Source organism: Monodon monoceros, unplaced genomic scaffold (assembly GCF_005190385.1).
Source record: "Monodon monoceros isolate NGI ecotype Baffin Bay Population unplaced genomic scaffold, NGI_Narwhal_1 Super_Scaffold_3, whole genome shotgun sequence".
Taxonomy (NCBI): domain Eukaryota; kingdom Metazoa; phylum Chordata; class Mammalia; order Artiodactyla; family Monodontidae; genus Monodon; species Monodon monoceros.
Genome location: NW_021703780.1, coordinates 61269702 through 61287987, shown reverse-complemented (window position 1 = coordinate 61287987; position 18286 = coordinate 61269702). Strand labels below are relative to the sequence as shown.

Sequence of the window (18286 nt, the reverse complement as noted above, 5' to 3'; positions counted from 1 at the left end):
TAACCAATTCTCTTCATTCTCTTTATGAAACACAGCAACGGACACTCCCCTGTCCCCCGTCCCCAGCAGAAAGTCACGAGGAGTGGCTCTTGCACTCAGGCATAACCAGTTGAACGGTACACTTCCTGAGATTCAGACTGTGTGTTCCCAATCAGTTTGTGCCAGTTTTTCTTATTATTCATAACATAATTTAACTATTTTATAAATCAATGAAATATGACTTAAAAATAAACTGATCTTTCTATAAAGTTGAATGATTTACAACAGAACTTGATAAAAGGCAAGTTGCTAAAAACAAAACTTCTGTTGAATTAGGAGTAAAAATGGCAACTATAAAAGACTGGAGAAACATAGTAAAAATATATGGTATTCTGCAAACAGACTGCTCTGTAAGTGTCAAAATCTTTAAAGAGACTCAAACTGGAAAGCATTATGGATATAATTTATACAGGAAAGACAATCAGGAATCAAGGAACCAAAAACAAAGAAAAGCTTATGATCCTACATCAAAAAATTGACCAGTCAATGTAAAATTTTATGTTTTAAGTTGAGATAAAATGTTTATAGTATATATGATTCACTTATCACTTCTGTGATTCCCCAAGTTATGGTAACTTTGACTCTTCTGATTAGCTGACAAAAAATTCCCTCCCATCCCAACAGATGAGATGGCTTCTTCTTCAGTTTAGCCTAATATTGCCACTGCCTCTGACTGGAACCCTCCTTCTCCCACTGCCGCCTGATCAATAAGGCCTATTCATCATTAAGTCTCGGCTCAAAAATCACCTTCCTCTGTACAGTCGTCCCTGACTCCCCCAGACAGAGTGAGTCCCGCCTTCCTTCAGGATCCCACCACACTTGGGTACCACAGCAATTGTCCCTTGTTCTGTGATTGCCTGGACTTCCACTTCCCCAGTAGACTGCAGGCTCCCGAGAGGCAGGGGCATGTCTTTTCATCCTGTGTGGCCGGTGGCTAGTACAGTGCCTGGTACATGGCAGGCATCTGAGAGACATTTCATAGCGAATGGAGACTGTAGCAAAAAAGCAAGAGTCTCTTTGCAGTTAAAAGCCAAATTTCTTCATTGCTTAGCTTACGTCTAAACTTACACTGAAGCCTACATATAATCTTACAAAATTAGACTATAAAGCCTTTAAGAAGCCAGTCAACTAAAATATCGATTTAGGACTTCCCTGGTGGCGCAGTGGTTAAGAATCCACCTGCCAATGCAGGGGACACGGGTTTGATCCCTGGTCCGGGAAGATGCCACATGTCGCGGAGCAACTAAGCCCGTGCGCCGCGATTACTGAGCCTGTGCTCTAGACCCCACGAACCACAACTACTGAAGCCCACGCTCCGCAACAAGAGAAGCCACCGCAATGAGAAGCCTGTGCACTGCAATGAAGAGTAGCCCCTGCTCGCCACAACTAGAGAAAGCCCGCACGCAGCAACAAAGACCCAATGCAGCCAAAAAAAAAAAAAAAAAAGATATACGTTGAGCTATATAAAATGATCATTTTTATTGGTCAAATATGGTCAGTTAGTGGCAATTTCGTATGGTCCAAACTAACAGATAACTGACTTTTTTTTTTTGACAGCAGCCTTTTAAATGCTGTCTGCCCCCTAAACGTATCTACTTTTGCTAACAAAAAATCAAGGCAGCAATTATCTAGGTTCCTGAACAGCAGAAATTTTATGTTGAAATCACCTGAGGTCCAGTTTTAAAGATACACTTAAGTCAATAAAATAACCAAAAACCCCACCCTAAACAAAAGCATATTTTTCAAGTTCTTAAGTCGTTACTTTTCTACTTGTAAAAACTATAAAAAGCACCACTGCAGAAAGAACATCATCCATTAGAACATTAATTTTACAAGTACAATTATGTTGCTAATGCTAATAACTGTTACAACACAGAACACAGAGAGCTAGGAAATTACCAACATTCATGTTTAAGCTAGATTTCTAAAAATGGACCCCTGTGGTTCTCAATCCTGTCTGTGTAACATACACAGTTTCTGGGGTCCTGAATTTGGAAATGAGATGTCTATTTGACACATGGTATACTTTCAAAGCCCCATACATGATCCTGATAGACCCAGGACTGAGAAAAATCAGTATGTATTTTATGGATGAAATAGAGAAAAGCTCCTTAAAATTAAAAAAAAAAGTAATAATAACTGAAGATTAAGCTTACCCTTTCCAAGAGACTCATTTCCTGGAATTCTGGACTAGTGTTAGACAGCCGCTGCAAAGTATGGGTCAAATCATATGTTGTTGAAAAATAAAATCCATCCACACTCAAGACATGGTTTATCATTGCTAGGAAAGTTTTGTTATCTTGTAACTGTAAACAAAGGAGAGCAAATAATCAGTCTATCTTGTACTTGAAAAGGAATCTATCAACATGACAAAAGAGTGAAAATAAAAACCTGAAAGTTCAGCCCTGTTAAATGCCACTGGCTCAAAGACTGGGCAGGATGCTCACCATTTCCCCAGGACCTGGGACAGTTCCTGATAAATGGACAATGCTCCACACCATAGGGTATTATATTAACTGATTAGGGAGACCTCCTTTCCCATTGGTATCCTTCATAATTTTTACTTTAAAGGGCAGAAGAGTTACTTTAACAAAACATCACCACCTTAGGTTATGACCTACTGTGTCCCAGACACTTTACAGAGATTCTCCTTTATCTTCAGAGCAACCCATTGCTAGTTTAGCATTAATTATCCTCATTTGACAGAAGAAAAACATAAATTCATGAGGGGCCCAGTAACAGAGAGTCAATAACGAGAGAACAATACCATCCTCATTCCTAAGAAACTTTACTGGTTTGGGCTAGTTGGGAAGTAAAACGGAATTCTTTACCAAAAAAAAAAAAAAAAAAAAAAGCAAAGACTGAAAAGAAAAGTCCAGGAGAGAGAGAAGTGGCCAAGATGGTAGCGTACGAAGACCCTGAGCTCACCTCCTCTCACAGGTGCACCAAAACTACAACTATTCACAGAACAACTATCTATGAGAGAAACCTGAAGACTAGTAGAACAGATTTTTCACAGATAAAGATATAAAGAAGAAACCATGATATGGGTAGGAGGGGTGGAGACCTGGTATAGTCAAGACCCACACTCTCAGGTAGGTGACCCACAAATGGGGAGAATAATCACAATTGCTGAGGTTCTCCCCAGTGAGCAAGGGGTCTGAGCTCCACGTCGGCTACTGAGGCCAACGATCTTGCACCAAGAAGACAAGCCCCCAGAATGTCTGGCTTTGAAGGCCAGAAGGGTTTGTGTGCAGGAGAGCAGGACAACTGTAGGAAACAGAGACTCCACTCTTAAAGGGCCCATACAAAATCTCACATGCTCCAAGTCCTCTAGCATGGAGGCATTTAAAAGGAGTCTAAGTCAGACCCACTTAGTGATCTTTGCGAGCCTCCTGGAGAGGCAGGAGGCAACTGGGACTGTTACTGGGGATGCAGATGTTGGCAGCAGCTGTCTCAGGGAGTTTGTTCTACCACGAGGACACTGGTGCTAGCAAGTGCCCTTTTGGAGTCCTCCTTCTGGCCTATTAGTGCAGGGGCTTACCTGCCCACCGGCAGGCCGGCACCAGTGCCGGGACACCCCAGGGCAAACAACAGAAAAGAACAATGAAACTAAGACCTGTTTTTCTGAAAAGATAAATAGAAATTGATAAACCTTTAGCCAGACTCATTAAGAAAAAAGGAGGTTGGGCCTAACTAAAATCAGAAATGAAAGAGGACAAATTACAGCCAACACCACAGAAATACAAAGGATCATAAGAGATTATTACAAATACTTGTACACCAATAAAATGGACAACCGAAAAGAAATGGATAAATTTCTAGAAACGTACAATCTCCCAAGACTGAATCGGGGAGAAATAGAAAATATAAACAGATTTATTACCAGTAACGAAATTGAATCAGTAATCAAAAAACTACCAACGAAGTCCAGGATCAGATGGCTTCTCAGGCGAAATCTACCAAACATTGACAGAAGAGTTAACACCTATCCTTCTCAAACTATTCCAAATAATTGAGGAGGAAGGAATGCTTCCAAACTCATTCCATGAGGCTAGCATTACCCTGATACCAAAACCAGATAAAGACAATTATAGGTCAACATTACTGATGAACACAAATGCAAAAATCCTCAGCAAAACATTAGCAAACCAAATTCAACAGTACATTTAAAAGATCACACACCATGATCAAGTGGTACTGATCCCAAGAACGGAAGGACAGTTTAATATCCACCAATCAATCAATATGATACACCACATTAACAAACTGAAGAATAAAAACCATATGATCATCTCAATAGATGCAGAAAAAGCTTTTTACAAAATCCAATATCCATTTATGATAAAACCTCTCAACAAAGTGGGTATACAAGGAACATACCTTAACATTATTAATAAAGACCAGGGAATTCCCTGGCGGTCAAGTGGTTAGGACTCCGTGCTCTCCCTGCTGAGGGCCCAGGTTCAATCCCTGGTCGGAGAACTAAAGTCCCACAAACCACGTGACAGGGCCAAAAAAAAAAAAAGACCATATATGACAAACCTACAGCCAACATCAAGCTCAACAGTGAAAAGCTGAAAGCATTTCCTCTAAGATCAGGAATAAAACAAGGATGCCCATTCTCACTACTTTTACTCAACATATTATTAGATGTCCTAGCTACAGCAATTAGACAAGAAAAAGAAATCAAAGGAACCCAAATTGAAAAGAAGTAAAATTGTCACTGTTTGCAGATGACATGATACTATACAAAACCCCAAAGTAAAGATGCCACCAAAAAACTAGTAGAACAGGACTTCCCTGCTGGCGCAGTGGTTAGGAATCTGCCTGCCAATGCCGGGGACACAGGTTTAAGCCCTGGTCCGGGAAGATCCCACGTGCTGTGGAGCAACTAAGCCCACACGCCACAACTCCTGAGCCTGCGCTCTAGAGCCTGCGAGCCACAACTACTGAGCCCACGTGCCACAACTACTGAAGCTCGCATGTCTAAAGCCCACATTCCGCACAAGAGAAGCCACTGCAATGAGAAGCCTGCGCACCACAACGGAGAGTAGCCCACACTTGCCGCAACTAGAGAAAGCCCACATGCAGCAACGAAGACCCAATGCAGCCAAAAATAAAATAAAATTTAAAAATAAAAATAAAATGGCAGGATATAAAATTAATAATATACAGAAGTCTGTTGCATTTCTATGCAGTAACAATGAACTAACAGGAAGAGAAATTGAGAAGACAATCCCATTTACAACTGCATGAAAAAGAATAAAATACCTAGGAATAAATCTAACCAAGGCGGTAAAAGACCCGTCATTAGAAAACTGTAAGACACTGACAAGAAAGCCATAATTCAAAAGGATATGCGCACCCAATGTTCACTGCAGCACTATTTACAATAGCCAGGACACGGAAACAACCTAAACGTCCAACGGTAGATGAATGGATAAAGAAGATGTGGTACATATATACAATGGAATATTAGTCAGCCATAAAAAGGAATGAAATTGGGTCATTTGTAGAGATGTGGATGGACCTAGAGTCTGTCATAGAGAGTGAAGTAAGCCACAAAGAGAAAAACAAGTATCGTATATTAACGCATATATGTGGAATCCAGAAAAATGGTACAGATAAACCTATTTGTAGGGCAGGATTAGAGATGTAAACACAGAGAACAGACACGTGGACACGGGCAGCAGCGGGGAGAGGAGGGTGGGACGAACTGGGAGATTAGGTATGACATAAATACACTACCATGTGTAAAACAGCTAGCTAGTGGGAACCTGCTGTATAGCACAGGGAGCTCAGCTCAGTGCTCTGTGATGACCTAGATGGGTGGGATAGGGGCGGGTGGTGGGAGTGAGGTCCAAGAGGGAGGGGATATAGGCATAGCCGACTCACTTCATTGTACAGCAGAAACTAATACAACATTGTAAAGCAATTTTACTCCAATAAAAAAAATTTAAAAAGAGGAAAAAAAATGATACAAACAGACCCATAGACAGAGAACAAACTGGTGGTTGCCAGTGGGGAGGGAGGGGTAGGAAGGATGAATGAAATAGGTAAGGGAGATTAAGAGATACTAACTTCCATTTATAAAATAAGTAAGTCATGGGGATATAATATACAACATACAGAATACAGTCAATAATATTTTACAACTTTGTATGGTGACAGATGGTAACTTGACTTCTCATGGTGATCATTTTAAAATGCATAAAGATACTGAGTTACCATGTTGTACACCTGAAACTAATATAATATTGTAAGTCAATTATACTTCAATAAGCAATAAAGGAAGATCCAGTAAAAGCAGTATATCTATTTTCTGATAATCATTTTAGCTGGCTTTCCCAATGAATACCAAGATTGACATTTGTTTTTATCCTTGTTTTAAAAAATAATTTTTAATGTTTGTTACTGTTTAATGTTTAGCAAATGATTAACATGTTAATTCATGTTACGAATCTAAATACAAAATTTTTAATTTGGCCTCTTTTTGTAAAAACACGAAAGGTATAAATAAGCAAAGCATATACAGCAAGGAATGCTAAAATTAGTTACATAGCCTGAAAACAAACTATAGCAATAAAGAAGAAACTGTTCAAGTAAATATTACTAGGCTATTAAATGAAAACAACCATTTTTATTGCCTTAAATTATCATTAAGAATTAATTTAAGAATTAATTAATTTATTAATATATTGATAGATATACAGTAAGAAAGAAATTTTAAGTTTAAAGTATAAAAACCATACTCTACAGCTTTACTTAGTCAATAAGACAATAGTGCTAGGACTGATTTTTTTTTTAATGTTTATCATAGGTAAGATACATATTTTAGAATAATTAGCTTTCTTTTAAAAACAAACTTTTTGTAATCCTGGGAATAAAAATACAGCTTAAAATTTTTAAAAAGCAAATACTATAAATAAAGTACATTTAGAAAACAAGTACTCAACATATGTAAATCTCTAAACATAATGTTGACTTAAAAAAAAGTAATTTTCAAAAACTAGAACAGGGTTAATGCCATTCATGTAAGTTTTAAAATATACTGCAAGCAAAAACAGATATTGTCTGAATATGAATACAGGCAATCTTCACTTTGCATGATAGGGTGGGACTATAAAAATGACCATGTTATCTTAATCTTAATAATCTTAAACTATCTTAATAATCAATAGGAAAGTTAGGATCATTTTGTGACTTAAAATTTTTTTAATCAACACATTAAAAACTCTCCTACTGTAAGTTATAAATGTATAGGGAAATGAACAGTAAAACGTTGTTTAGTATACTGTAATTTGAAACACTGATAATTAAAAATATTTTACTTCTGGTCAAAATTTATCAAGAGTAGCCTGAACAGTGCTTGCATTCTTCTCATCATGTAACTTATGATACCATCTTTTCTACACCCTGATGAACTGTCGTACATCTAAGCCTGAACTAGCTTCTAACACTTAATCCTTCGTACTATTAACATCATGAAACACTTCTGTGAGTTCCTTTAACGTGAAGTTTGTTACCGGCATCACTTGCTCTGGGACACGTTCAACCTTTTCATCACAACCACTTGACCATTAATGTCGATAACATCACCTTCACTGAGACCTCTGGCTGCGTATCCAGAATCTCTTATTCCCACCATCAGCTATTTCTTCTATACTCTATTCATGTTCAGTTTGAATTTCACTTCTAGAGTCGTCATTTTTTGTTTCATTGCACTTTCATCTTTGGTGAGCTAATTCTTTAGTCAATATATCATGGTAACTGAAATTTAAACTGTGTTGTTGGGAACTGGTGTTAACTAAACTGTGGTAACTGAAATCCATGCATATAGGAACTGTGCAAAAAGAGGACTGTTTGAACGTGTACACATGCACACACACTTATATTCCCATGTGGCAAAACTGAAGAAAGCTTTCTCCCTAGGGAAAGAGGGAATGAAACGGGATGAGTGGAACTTCAAAGATAATTTTTTTTTTTAAGTAATGTATAGGAGCATCCCTTTTATTTTTATCTCTTTTAACATCTTTATTGGAGTATAACTGCTTTACAATGGTGGAAAGATATTTAATATTTTATTTCTTCACAAAAAGGATATGAAGTTAAATCTACGTGTTGACTACATGTGCATTTTCAGTCTGCCCTTTTCTCTCGTATGAAATTTCATATCTAAGAATTGAGTCAGTTAAAAAAAAAAACCCAAGTGCAATAAAATATATGAACAGTTTTTAAAAAAAATACACTTTAGGGCTAGGTATGTAGAGTGACCATGCTCTATGCATTGTTTAAATAATTAGGTTTAAAAGAAATCCATCAAACATTCTTTGTGTTCCACCTCCCTTCCCCATCCACCCCATGGGACTTCTTTGGATTTTGCAATTAGTAAGTGCTTCCAGTTCTTACCTGAATATCAGTTAAGTGCAACATTGTCTTCTTATAAGAAAGGACATCAAAATCTATTGCTTTCCAGATTACATGATTGAAAAATTCACCTATTTTTTTCTTTTTGGTAATGACAATTAGATAATTACCTGCAAAAAAGCAGAGCCAAGTACACATAAATAGCAATAAGGCAACTGTAAAGCCAGAAATAGCAGTCCTTATTCTTTAAAGGCAAGAGTTACGGGAATTCCCTGGCAGTCGGTGGTTAGGACTCCGCGCTTTCACTGCCGAGGGTGCAAGTTTGATCTCGGGTCAGGGAACTAAGGTCCTGCAAGCCTTGAGGCACAGCCAAAATAAATAAAGGCGAGAGCTGTGCTAAATAGATAAAGGACCCATACTTTTTGAAAAGCAATCTTATAATTTATGAATAGAAAGACCAGCATATTATTTAGACAAATTTTTACTGAAAGATCAAATTTTTTCTCAGAAAGATAAAAGTAAAAGCTTTCGGTAACCAGAGCAGTGATCCTAGCAGATGGAAAGTACAGACAGAGAACGCTTCTCTCTCACTCTCCTGTCCTCTCCAAAGCATACGGGCCTCTGCTAATGCATTTCCCGACGTGTAGCTTAAAGCATCATAGGTCATAGTATCTGGCCACTGCAGATATCTACACCTCCCATGTCCTTCATGTCATTCTAAATGGTAGAGAAATGTGCTGGGGCAGTATAACTAACTGGTTACTGCAACATTCCAAAGATGGGTGGTCAGGAATCAAGAAGCGATCCCAGCACCATGCATTAATACACCAATCCTGATCCTGGCCACCTCCTCCTCCCACAAATAAACCAGGGTAAGCCTTTACCACTAGATTAATTCTTCACATCTGTTCAAGGCTCTAACCACAAGTGCCCTCCCTGAAAGTTTTCCTATGTACATCTCTCTCCTAGAACTTGTTACATTGTTCTGCAGTAATTTACTATTTAAATGCCTCTCTCACTCAACTGTAAGCTACAGGACAAAAGGGACTTGCATCTTTTATAAATAACATCCAGCACAGTGCCTGATACGATAGGAACTTTTCAAAAGTTCAATGAAATAAAATTTAGATTAAAAACCATCACTTTCCTAATAACACAGAGCCACGGAGTTGAAGGTTTAGAATACTCTGGTCCAGGACTTCCCTGGTGGCACAGTGGTGAAGAATCCGCCTGCCAATGCAGAGGATACGGGTTCAAGCCCTGATCTGGGAAGATCCCACATGCCATGGAGCAACTAAGCCCGTGTGCCATATCTACTGAACCTGTGCTCTGGAGCCCATGAGCCCCAACTACTGAAGCCCGTGTGCCTAGAGCCCGTACTCTGCAACAAGAGAAGCCACCGCAATGAGAACCCTGTGCACCACAATGAAGAGTAGCCCCTGCTCGTCGCAACTAGAGAAAGCACGTGCATAGCAACCAAGACCCAACGCAGCCAAAAATAAATAAATAAATTTAAAAAAATAGAACCTCAGGCTTACAAATTTAACCACTTGCTATTTCGGGTATAAATTAATGACAGACACCTACAGATTTATTGCCTAAAGCAAGATATAAAGTGTGCCTTCATCTTATACTCTAATAGCATCGATTTAATTACCCTCTTGTCCATCTTAGCTCATTTTTCTTACCTGCCACCAGATGAATTGTGCCCAGTATACCAAATATGGGTCTTGTGACAGCTGAAGGAGGAATATCTTTCTTGACTTTAAAGAAGAAAGTAAAGAAAAATCACTTAGAAAAAGCTCACCAACTGAAAGAGAAATGTAGTTTCATTTCAATGGTTACTTCAATATGCACGCTTTGTTCCAAGAAAACAATATTCCTTCATTAGTGTTAGACCTCCACTTTGGCAGAATATAAAACAAAGATGTCCGTGTTACATATAAAGGTCTCTGCCTGTCTAGAATATGGTGCCAAAAGTAACATGCTTCAGCAACCTCACTACGTAAATTAAGGGTTATTTCCAATGCCAATTTTCAACCAAATTTATTCAACCTCTTGTCAGAAACCAAATCTTTACCCCTTTAAGAGAATTAGAAAGTAAATGGAAGTTGAAACAAGATTTTAATCTCAACATGCAACAAATGGAATGCAAAAAAAGGGCTCGCCTAATTCCCTGATAAGAATGTGAGACATGGAGGCCAAGATTCAAGAGGGGAGGAGGAAGGAAAAGCCTCCTGTTCACGTCTAAAAGAAACTGATACAGGTATCCAGGGAGGCAATATCATTAGCTGCGATTTTATCAATAATGCCGTTATTAATAAAGACTACCTTACATTACAAGGTTCATTTCACAGTTGTTAAACTTTAAGCCAACATGTTTCACAAAACATATTTTGTACAACTCTAGTTTAGGGAATAATGCCCAAAAAGGGGGGAGGTAGGGTCTCCCAGTCAAAGAAACTTATTTTGCTACATCCATACTAACTCTACTCCTTCTCCCAGAGTCACAATGCACAGTAGGAAATTAAAGGCTATAAAATTTTTCTTTCAGTCACAGTTTAATTATCAGCCTGGGACCCATTTTGAAACACTGCTGTAAACTCCAGTCCTGTTTCTTAAAGGCAGTCCTGTTTTTCTAAATAAACTAATTCTGAATAAGGTCTAAAATTCACTTGTTTCTCTCAATAATTCAATTTACTTAGCAATACTATGCCATAATTAATTACCATGAAAAATGGAAATACCAGTGCAGTTTAAAGCTCCGAGAAGATTCTGAATATACTGAGATCATTGATAAACATACATGTACTACTGATACAGCTGTAAGTTACATTAACTGGAGCGTAATAGCAATAACACTATGATAATTCCTAAGACTATGTTGGTTTTTCAGGGAAGAAAAAAAATTCCTCTTTCGGTGGCAATGGTTTGTATTCCCAATGGTAAAAGGAAACTGCCAGAGAAACTGTGATCGACAGCCCCTCATCATCACTAGCTTCAGGTCAAAGTATCTCTTCATGTGTCTACCAATGACTGTTTGCTTATCACTTTTACATCCAAACTATTCAAAACCTTTAGCTTTGTCCACTCAAATGGGTCTGCATTCTCTACTTATAAATAAAATGTCACTGAAAGGACAAAAAATAATTGAAAATACATGCATACTAAAGCTTTTATAAGACACTAGGTGGTAGGGAATTCTCTGGTGGTCCAGTGGTTAGGACTCCAAGCTTCCACTGCCGGAGGCACGGGATGGATCCCTGGTCAGGGAACTAAGATCCTCGAGGCAAGGCCCACCACCCCCAGCCAAAAAAATAAAAAAGACACTGGGTTGAATCAATATGTTATAAAGAAGTAGTGGGACTAAATTTCAGAAGTACACTAAGGGTGGTTAAAATCAGTCAGCTATTCTGAGAGAGCAGTCACCAAGCAACAGTCACAGGAAATGCCAAATTATCAAACTAAAACAGCTCTTACTTTATTTGGTCAAAGGAAAAGCTTACCAGAAAAAGCAGACAACCAAGGAAATGGAGATTTATAGTCCTACCTTTCTTACACTTTAGTATCCTATGCAAAATATTTTCATGTTTCACTTAATCCGTTCAAAGGATATTTACCATTTACCGAATGCCTACTCTATGGTTACTCAAATACTGCCCTTCAGAAAAAAATTAATACAGAACACTATCTAGAGGTAAATTTTTAAACATATGAAATTCTAAATGTGATATCACATGATACATTAATTCGTTACCAAAATTACTTCACATTAGTCAGAAATCAGTGTTCCACACAATTGAAAAACAAGTTGCTTTTCACACCCCAGAGAAGCAAAGCTAAATTATAACTGGATTGATAGATAAGATATAGATAAAGCTTAGGAAAATCATTCTGCCTAAAACACAAGTTTTACCCAGTGATGTATATATTATTTTTCATTTATTAAATTATCCTCGTAGTCATGAATATTTTCAAAACCAAATCAGCTGTTAACATTCCACACACTTAATGCTAAACAACTTTCTCACACTCAAATAATTCAAATCTTACAGCTAGAAAGGAACCTAACATACCAACAAAACCAATCCTGTTACGGTATTGATAAGGGAACAAATAAAGTTTTTAAATCCTTATGAATAGTAAAATGCTACCTAAAATTTTCAAGATCATTTCTCCTTTTCATGAAAAGGAAAAAGTATAAAATTAATGCATAAAAATCAAATGAGGTAGCAAGAATTAAAATTTTCTAAGAAGACACTCAGATATCCACACACTCACATGGATCTCATTAATTTAACTATTGCAACTTAAGTGTAAACTCTTTCTAGACACTTCTAAATCTGGCCATGAAATACCTGACAGTGTAACTTCTGTGGACACACGGTCGATGATAAGTACATCATCTGCTCCATCATCACAAGCTTCCACATAAAATTTGTCAGGTGTGATATGCCTAAGAAGAAATTTAAAACCATAAATAACAAAGTGAAATGAAGACTTCCAAAAAAATCTGTTATAACAATTGAACAGTGTTTAAATTTGACATCATTGGGCTTCCCTGGTGGCGCATTGGTTGAGAGTCCACCTGCCGATGCAGGGGACATGGATTTGTGCCCCGGTCCGGGAGGATCCCACATGCCGCGGCGCGCGGCTGCGCCCGTGAGCCATGGCTGCTGAGCCTGCGCGTCCAGAGCCTGTGCTCCGCAACGGGAGACGTCACGACAGTGAGAGGCCCGCGTACCACCAAAAAAAAAAAAAAAAGAATGACATTTTCCCAGCTTCTGAATAGATAAAGCTATTATGCTGTCCTCATGTGTTCACTGCAACTCTTTTCACCTAATTTAATGCTGATACGGTTTTAATTCGCTGTAAAACTACCACTCTGACTTACGTAAGAAAATCATACTAAAATCTAATTTATACTCAACATGGTGCAGAAGGCAATGTAGCACAGTAGTCAGGAGCACATTCTATGGAACCAGACTGTGCTGTGTGAACTTGGGCACGTTACTCCTCCCCTGTGTTCCTCAGTTCCCTTATCCATAAAATAAGGATAATACCAGACTCATTAAATTGCATTGTTGTGAGGATAAAATGGTATACTCTTTGATAAGCATTTAGAACACTTGACACATAGTAACCAAGATTTAAGTATTAGCTAAAAACACTAAGAAACACATTTCCAGGAAATTGTTTAAAATAAACTACTTTAACATTTTTGTATTTTGTTTGAATGCCACTGATGTGTTCTTGAAAAAAAAACCCCGCATCCTGCAAAGTAAAAAATAAAGGGGGTACAATTAGCAGAGTACTCAGAATTTATGCAACTTTGTAATCTGAGTCCAACAAAAATTAACAGTTGGCTCCTCAGGAGGTACAACGGATAACTCCAGGCAAGCAATTCAGCATGGCTGGGGACTGCCTCAGGAAATAACAATCAACAAAAACTAAATAAAGTTAAAATAAAGATTTGCAGGCACTAAAACAATGGAGACTGAGGCTGTTGTTGAGGTGGGCACAGGAGTAAATACAGGTATCTGCCGGGGATTGGTTCCAGATACCAAAATCTGTGGATGCTCAAGTCCCTCATATTAAATGGTGCAGTACAGTCAGCCCTCTGCAACCGCGGATTCAACCAAGTTGGAACCTGCAGGTACGGAACCCGCAGGTATGGAGGGCCTCCAGGAGCTGACCAGAGTTGGGGCGAGAACTAGCTTGTTTGTTTTTCCAGGGACTAATCTCTGCCGTTCTTAAACCACACTTGAAAGAACATGTCTGTGCAGCAGCCTATCTGAGGGCTTTTTCCTTTCCTTTTAAATTCTACTCCCTCTAGTCTACTCTTCTTGCCAATGAAAAATCTTATATAATAAACCCACACACCATCACTGACATCATTTTTTTTTTTTTTTTTCCCGATATGTGGGCCTCTCACTGTTGTGGCCTCTCCCGTTGCGGAGCACACGCTCCGGATGCGCAGGCTCAGCGGCCAAGGCTCATGGGCCCAGCCGCTCCGCGGCATGTGGCATCTTCCCGGACCAGGGCACAAACCCGTATCCCCTGCATCGGCAGGCGGACTCTCAACCACTGCGCCACCAGGGAAGCCCCATCATTTCTTACTTACTGACCATGTATAAGCTATTTGGTGTTACAGAAAGAAGTCCTGTAGCAGAACAAACTATACTGACCATTTTTGACTTATAAGTTTTTGAGGAATAATCAACCCTTAATTATCCAAATATAACTTACATCCTTTTATGGTTCATCTATAACTAACTTCTTAATATTTCCTCCATGGGGTGGGAAGGGGGTATGCCAAGGAAATGAAAGTCAATTTTAATACAAAATAAGAAATGCAACAAAGGAAACAAATCTGCTTCAAATATGGCAGTCTTCAATTCAAACTAAATATATGTTCCTTTTTATTCCTGAATAGTAGTCCACTGTATGGATATATCACAATTTGTTTATTCATTCACTTGCTGATGGACATCTGTGCCATTTCCAGTTTAGGATATTATGAATAAAGCTTCTATGAACATTCTAGTACAAGTCTTAAGGCAGACATATGCATCATTTCTCTTGGATGACTACTTAGAAGTGGAATGGCTGGGTCATATTGTAGTTGTAGGTTTAACTTGCACAAAGAAGGGAAAACGGGAGTGATTACAGACAAGGAAACTTTTAAGGGTAATGACTGTATTCATTTGATACTGGTGATGGTTTCACAGGTGTAAAATATATCAAAATGTATCAAAGTGCATGCTTTAAGTATGTGCAGTTTATTATATGTCAACTATGCTTCAATAAACCTATAAAAAGAAGCAAAGTGAGAGGTCCTGAAACAAACTAAAGGAAGTACAAAAAAACTTCCAGACAATCTAGTCATAGGATAGTTACCTCTAGTCTCGAATCATTAAAAAAAAAAAAAAAAAAAAAAATCCAACACATCAGTCCATATCTGCAGAAGATGTTTTGTGCAAGGCTAAGTTGCACTCCAGGAGTAAGTCAATAAATTTATTGAAAAGCTACCATGTGCTAAGCATTACACAAGTACTAGGGACAAGGAGGTAGGTGATAAATAAAAAACAAGTACCAAATAGAAACAAAAATTTTAAACAAAAAGTAGACCTGAAAAACAAGACTTCTTTATAAAAGCCTTTGGAAAAAATTCTTTCTCTAAATCAGAGGGCATTTTATAAGCGTCACTCTTTAGAATCCCTCCACACCCTAACAACACCCAATCTTTTAAATGCTGTTTAAATGCCTGTGCATCAGATGTCCCACTGCATTTCCAGGTCTTAAACAGGCTCAGGATCTGAAAGAGTCACGTGAAATGCTTTCCTACAATGGGAAATGCTTTCCTACAATGAAGATTTCAATCATGAGAAGGATGTGACAAGTTGTTGGTAGTTCCTGAGATGTTGAGGTCACATGCAGGGACAGGAGAGTGGCCTCAGGCTGACAGCCAGCAAGAAAACAGGGACCTAAAAAAAAAAAAAAAAAAAAAGAAAAGAAAACAGGGACCTTAGTCCAACAACCACAAGAAAATGGATTTGGTCAACACCCTGAATGAGCTGGATTCTTCCTCAGAGCCTCCACTATGAAACGTGATTTTAGCCCAGTGAGATTCATATTGGACTTCTGAACGACAGTAACTAAGAGATAATACATTTGTATTGTTTAAAGTTTCTAAGCTTATGGTAATTTGGTACAGCAGCAATAGAAAACTACTACAGTGATCAAATCCCTCCTGGAATGAAATAATCTCCACATTAACCCCTGGCCAAAACACAAAAACACTTTATCTTCCTGGAACAAAACGAAGAGATGTTTCCTTCAATTGAGTTTGATACCTGGTGTGTGAGTTTCTAAGTGATAAAACATTTTAAAAACCATTTTTAATGGAGTGTCTTTAATTTATATTTTATTAAACCAAGGTTTTTTCCTTATGTCTTAACCTAAGTATAAGTAACAATGTTTTCCTGACTGACTAGGATCTTGAACACATCAATTTCTGGGCCATCCTACCAAAAGATGATGCCTTCAAATTCTAGAAACACAGTATGGTGAAAAAGTTACAGGTTTTAAGCTCTTACAAACCTGGTTTGAATTCCAGCTCCATGCTTACTTGTCATGAGTCCCTGAACACATCACTGAGCTTCCCAGCTCAGCTTTCTCTCTATTAAAAAGTGGTAAGTGATCGGTGAGGGTAAATGAGAGAATATGTGTGACATGCCTGGCACTAAGAAGAGACTCCATGAAATGGCGGCATTATTTTTTTTACTAAATGACCTCAGACCACTGAGCTTTAGTTTTCTCTTCTGCTGTCTCAGTCTCTTGACAAAGCCATCACCACTGCTCCTACTCAGCCGCTTTAGTTTTACATTTGAGACAAAGGCTGATGAATGCTACACAGTTCTGACCACGAGTGAAGTCCCTGGGTTTTATTATATCCATCTTCTTCATATTGCTCAGGGCCCTAAGCTCTTCTAAATTCACAGCTGTATTTGGAGGGGGGGGGGAAGCTACCACAGTTTACTTCACACACATGGTGTTACTTCTTTAATAACTAATGTTATTCTTAATATGAGATGATTATCAACATACAATCTCAGAAATCAAATTCCTCCACTTTTTCAATACAGTGGACAAAAACACAAAGCTTGCATCTAAATGAACAGCCAGTAGAGAAATGCATACTGTGTTCCCTCAATAGCTCCACCCTCTTATACTTTGACTTCTTTTATCTATATACAGTAGGCCCTCCTTATCCATGGGTTCCACAAGGGTGGATTCAACCAACAGTAGATTGAAAATACTCAAGAAAAAAAAATTCCAGAAAGTTCCAAAAAAGCAAAACTAGAATTTGCTGAACACCAGCAACTATTTGCATAACATTTACATTGTATTTACAACTATTTACATAGCATTTACATTGTATTTGCAACTATTTACATAACATTTACATTGTATTAGGTATTATAATATAGAGATGATTTCAAATATACAGGAGGATGTACATAGGTTATATGTAAACACTACGCCACTTATATACGGAACTTGAGCATCCTTGAATTTTGGTAACTGACGGGGCCCTAAAACCAATGTATTTAAGCTTCTCACCTGCAAAACTTCTACCATAAAAATAAATTATTTGAATGAAGTCAATGAATTTAAAAAAATCATACTTGTTTCCATATACAAGTTTTGGTGTGTTACCTAACAGATACCTTTTAGTCAGTGAAATTTATTATAAAATCAAATATTTATAAGAGCAGAAAAATCTCCTATTAAAATTTTAATATGTATAATTATGTAAAAAATATATATATAAATACATAAATAAATATATTTCAAAATATACATGGAAGAAAAAGTATCCCTAATGTAAGCAATTAAAAAATTTTTCCCAACTTGACATTTAAATTTAAAACTGATCTGGAAGGGTGTGGAACACTGAAAAAATACATACATCTTGCGGACTTCCCTGGCTGCGCAGTGGTTAAGCATACACCTGCCAACACAGGGGACACGGGTTCGAGCCCTGGTCTGGGAAGATCCCACATGCCGCGGAGCAACTAAGCCCATGAGCCATAACGACTGAGCCCGCGCTCCACGACAAGAAGCCACCGCAATGAGAAGCCAACGCACCACAACGAAGAGTAGCCCCTGCCCGCCACAACTAGAGAAAGCCCACACACTGCAATGAAGACCCAACTTATTTTTTTAATATATATATACATCTTGAATTAAGACTTTAAATCATATACAAAAAATATACAGCCACAGAAATAGTTACATTCCTAATAATCGCAGTCAAAGTTAATAACCTCACTATGTGTTCAAAATCCTTAAAATTACAAAGTTAGAAATG

At 38.0% G+C, this 18286-nt stretch overlaps 1 protein-coding gene across 16 annotated transcripts in view; it reads right to left on the bottom strand.

Annotated features, from left to right (window-relative positions):
* SACM1L (SAC1 like phosphatidylinositide phosphatase) overlaps positions 1-18286 on the bottom strand; it is a 70446-nt gene that overhangs the window by 40719 nt on the left and 11441 nt on the right. For all 16 annotated transcript variants that reach the window (XR_003796820.1, XR_003796810.1, XR_003796818.1 and 13 more), the window contains exons 2-5: positions 12768-12865; positions 10098-10172; positions 8452-8579; positions 2196-2345 (exon numbers count right to left, since the gene is read on the bottom strand). Coding sequence is in view for 2 of the 16 variants with exons in the window: in XM_029244083.1 (XP_029099916.1) it covers positions 2196-2345; positions 8452-8579; positions 10098-10172; positions 12768-12865 (451 nt within the window). In the remaining 14 variants the exon portion in view is untranslated. The remainder of the gene's footprint in view (positions 1-2195; positions 2346-8451; positions 8580-10097; positions 10173-12767; positions 12866-18286) is intronic.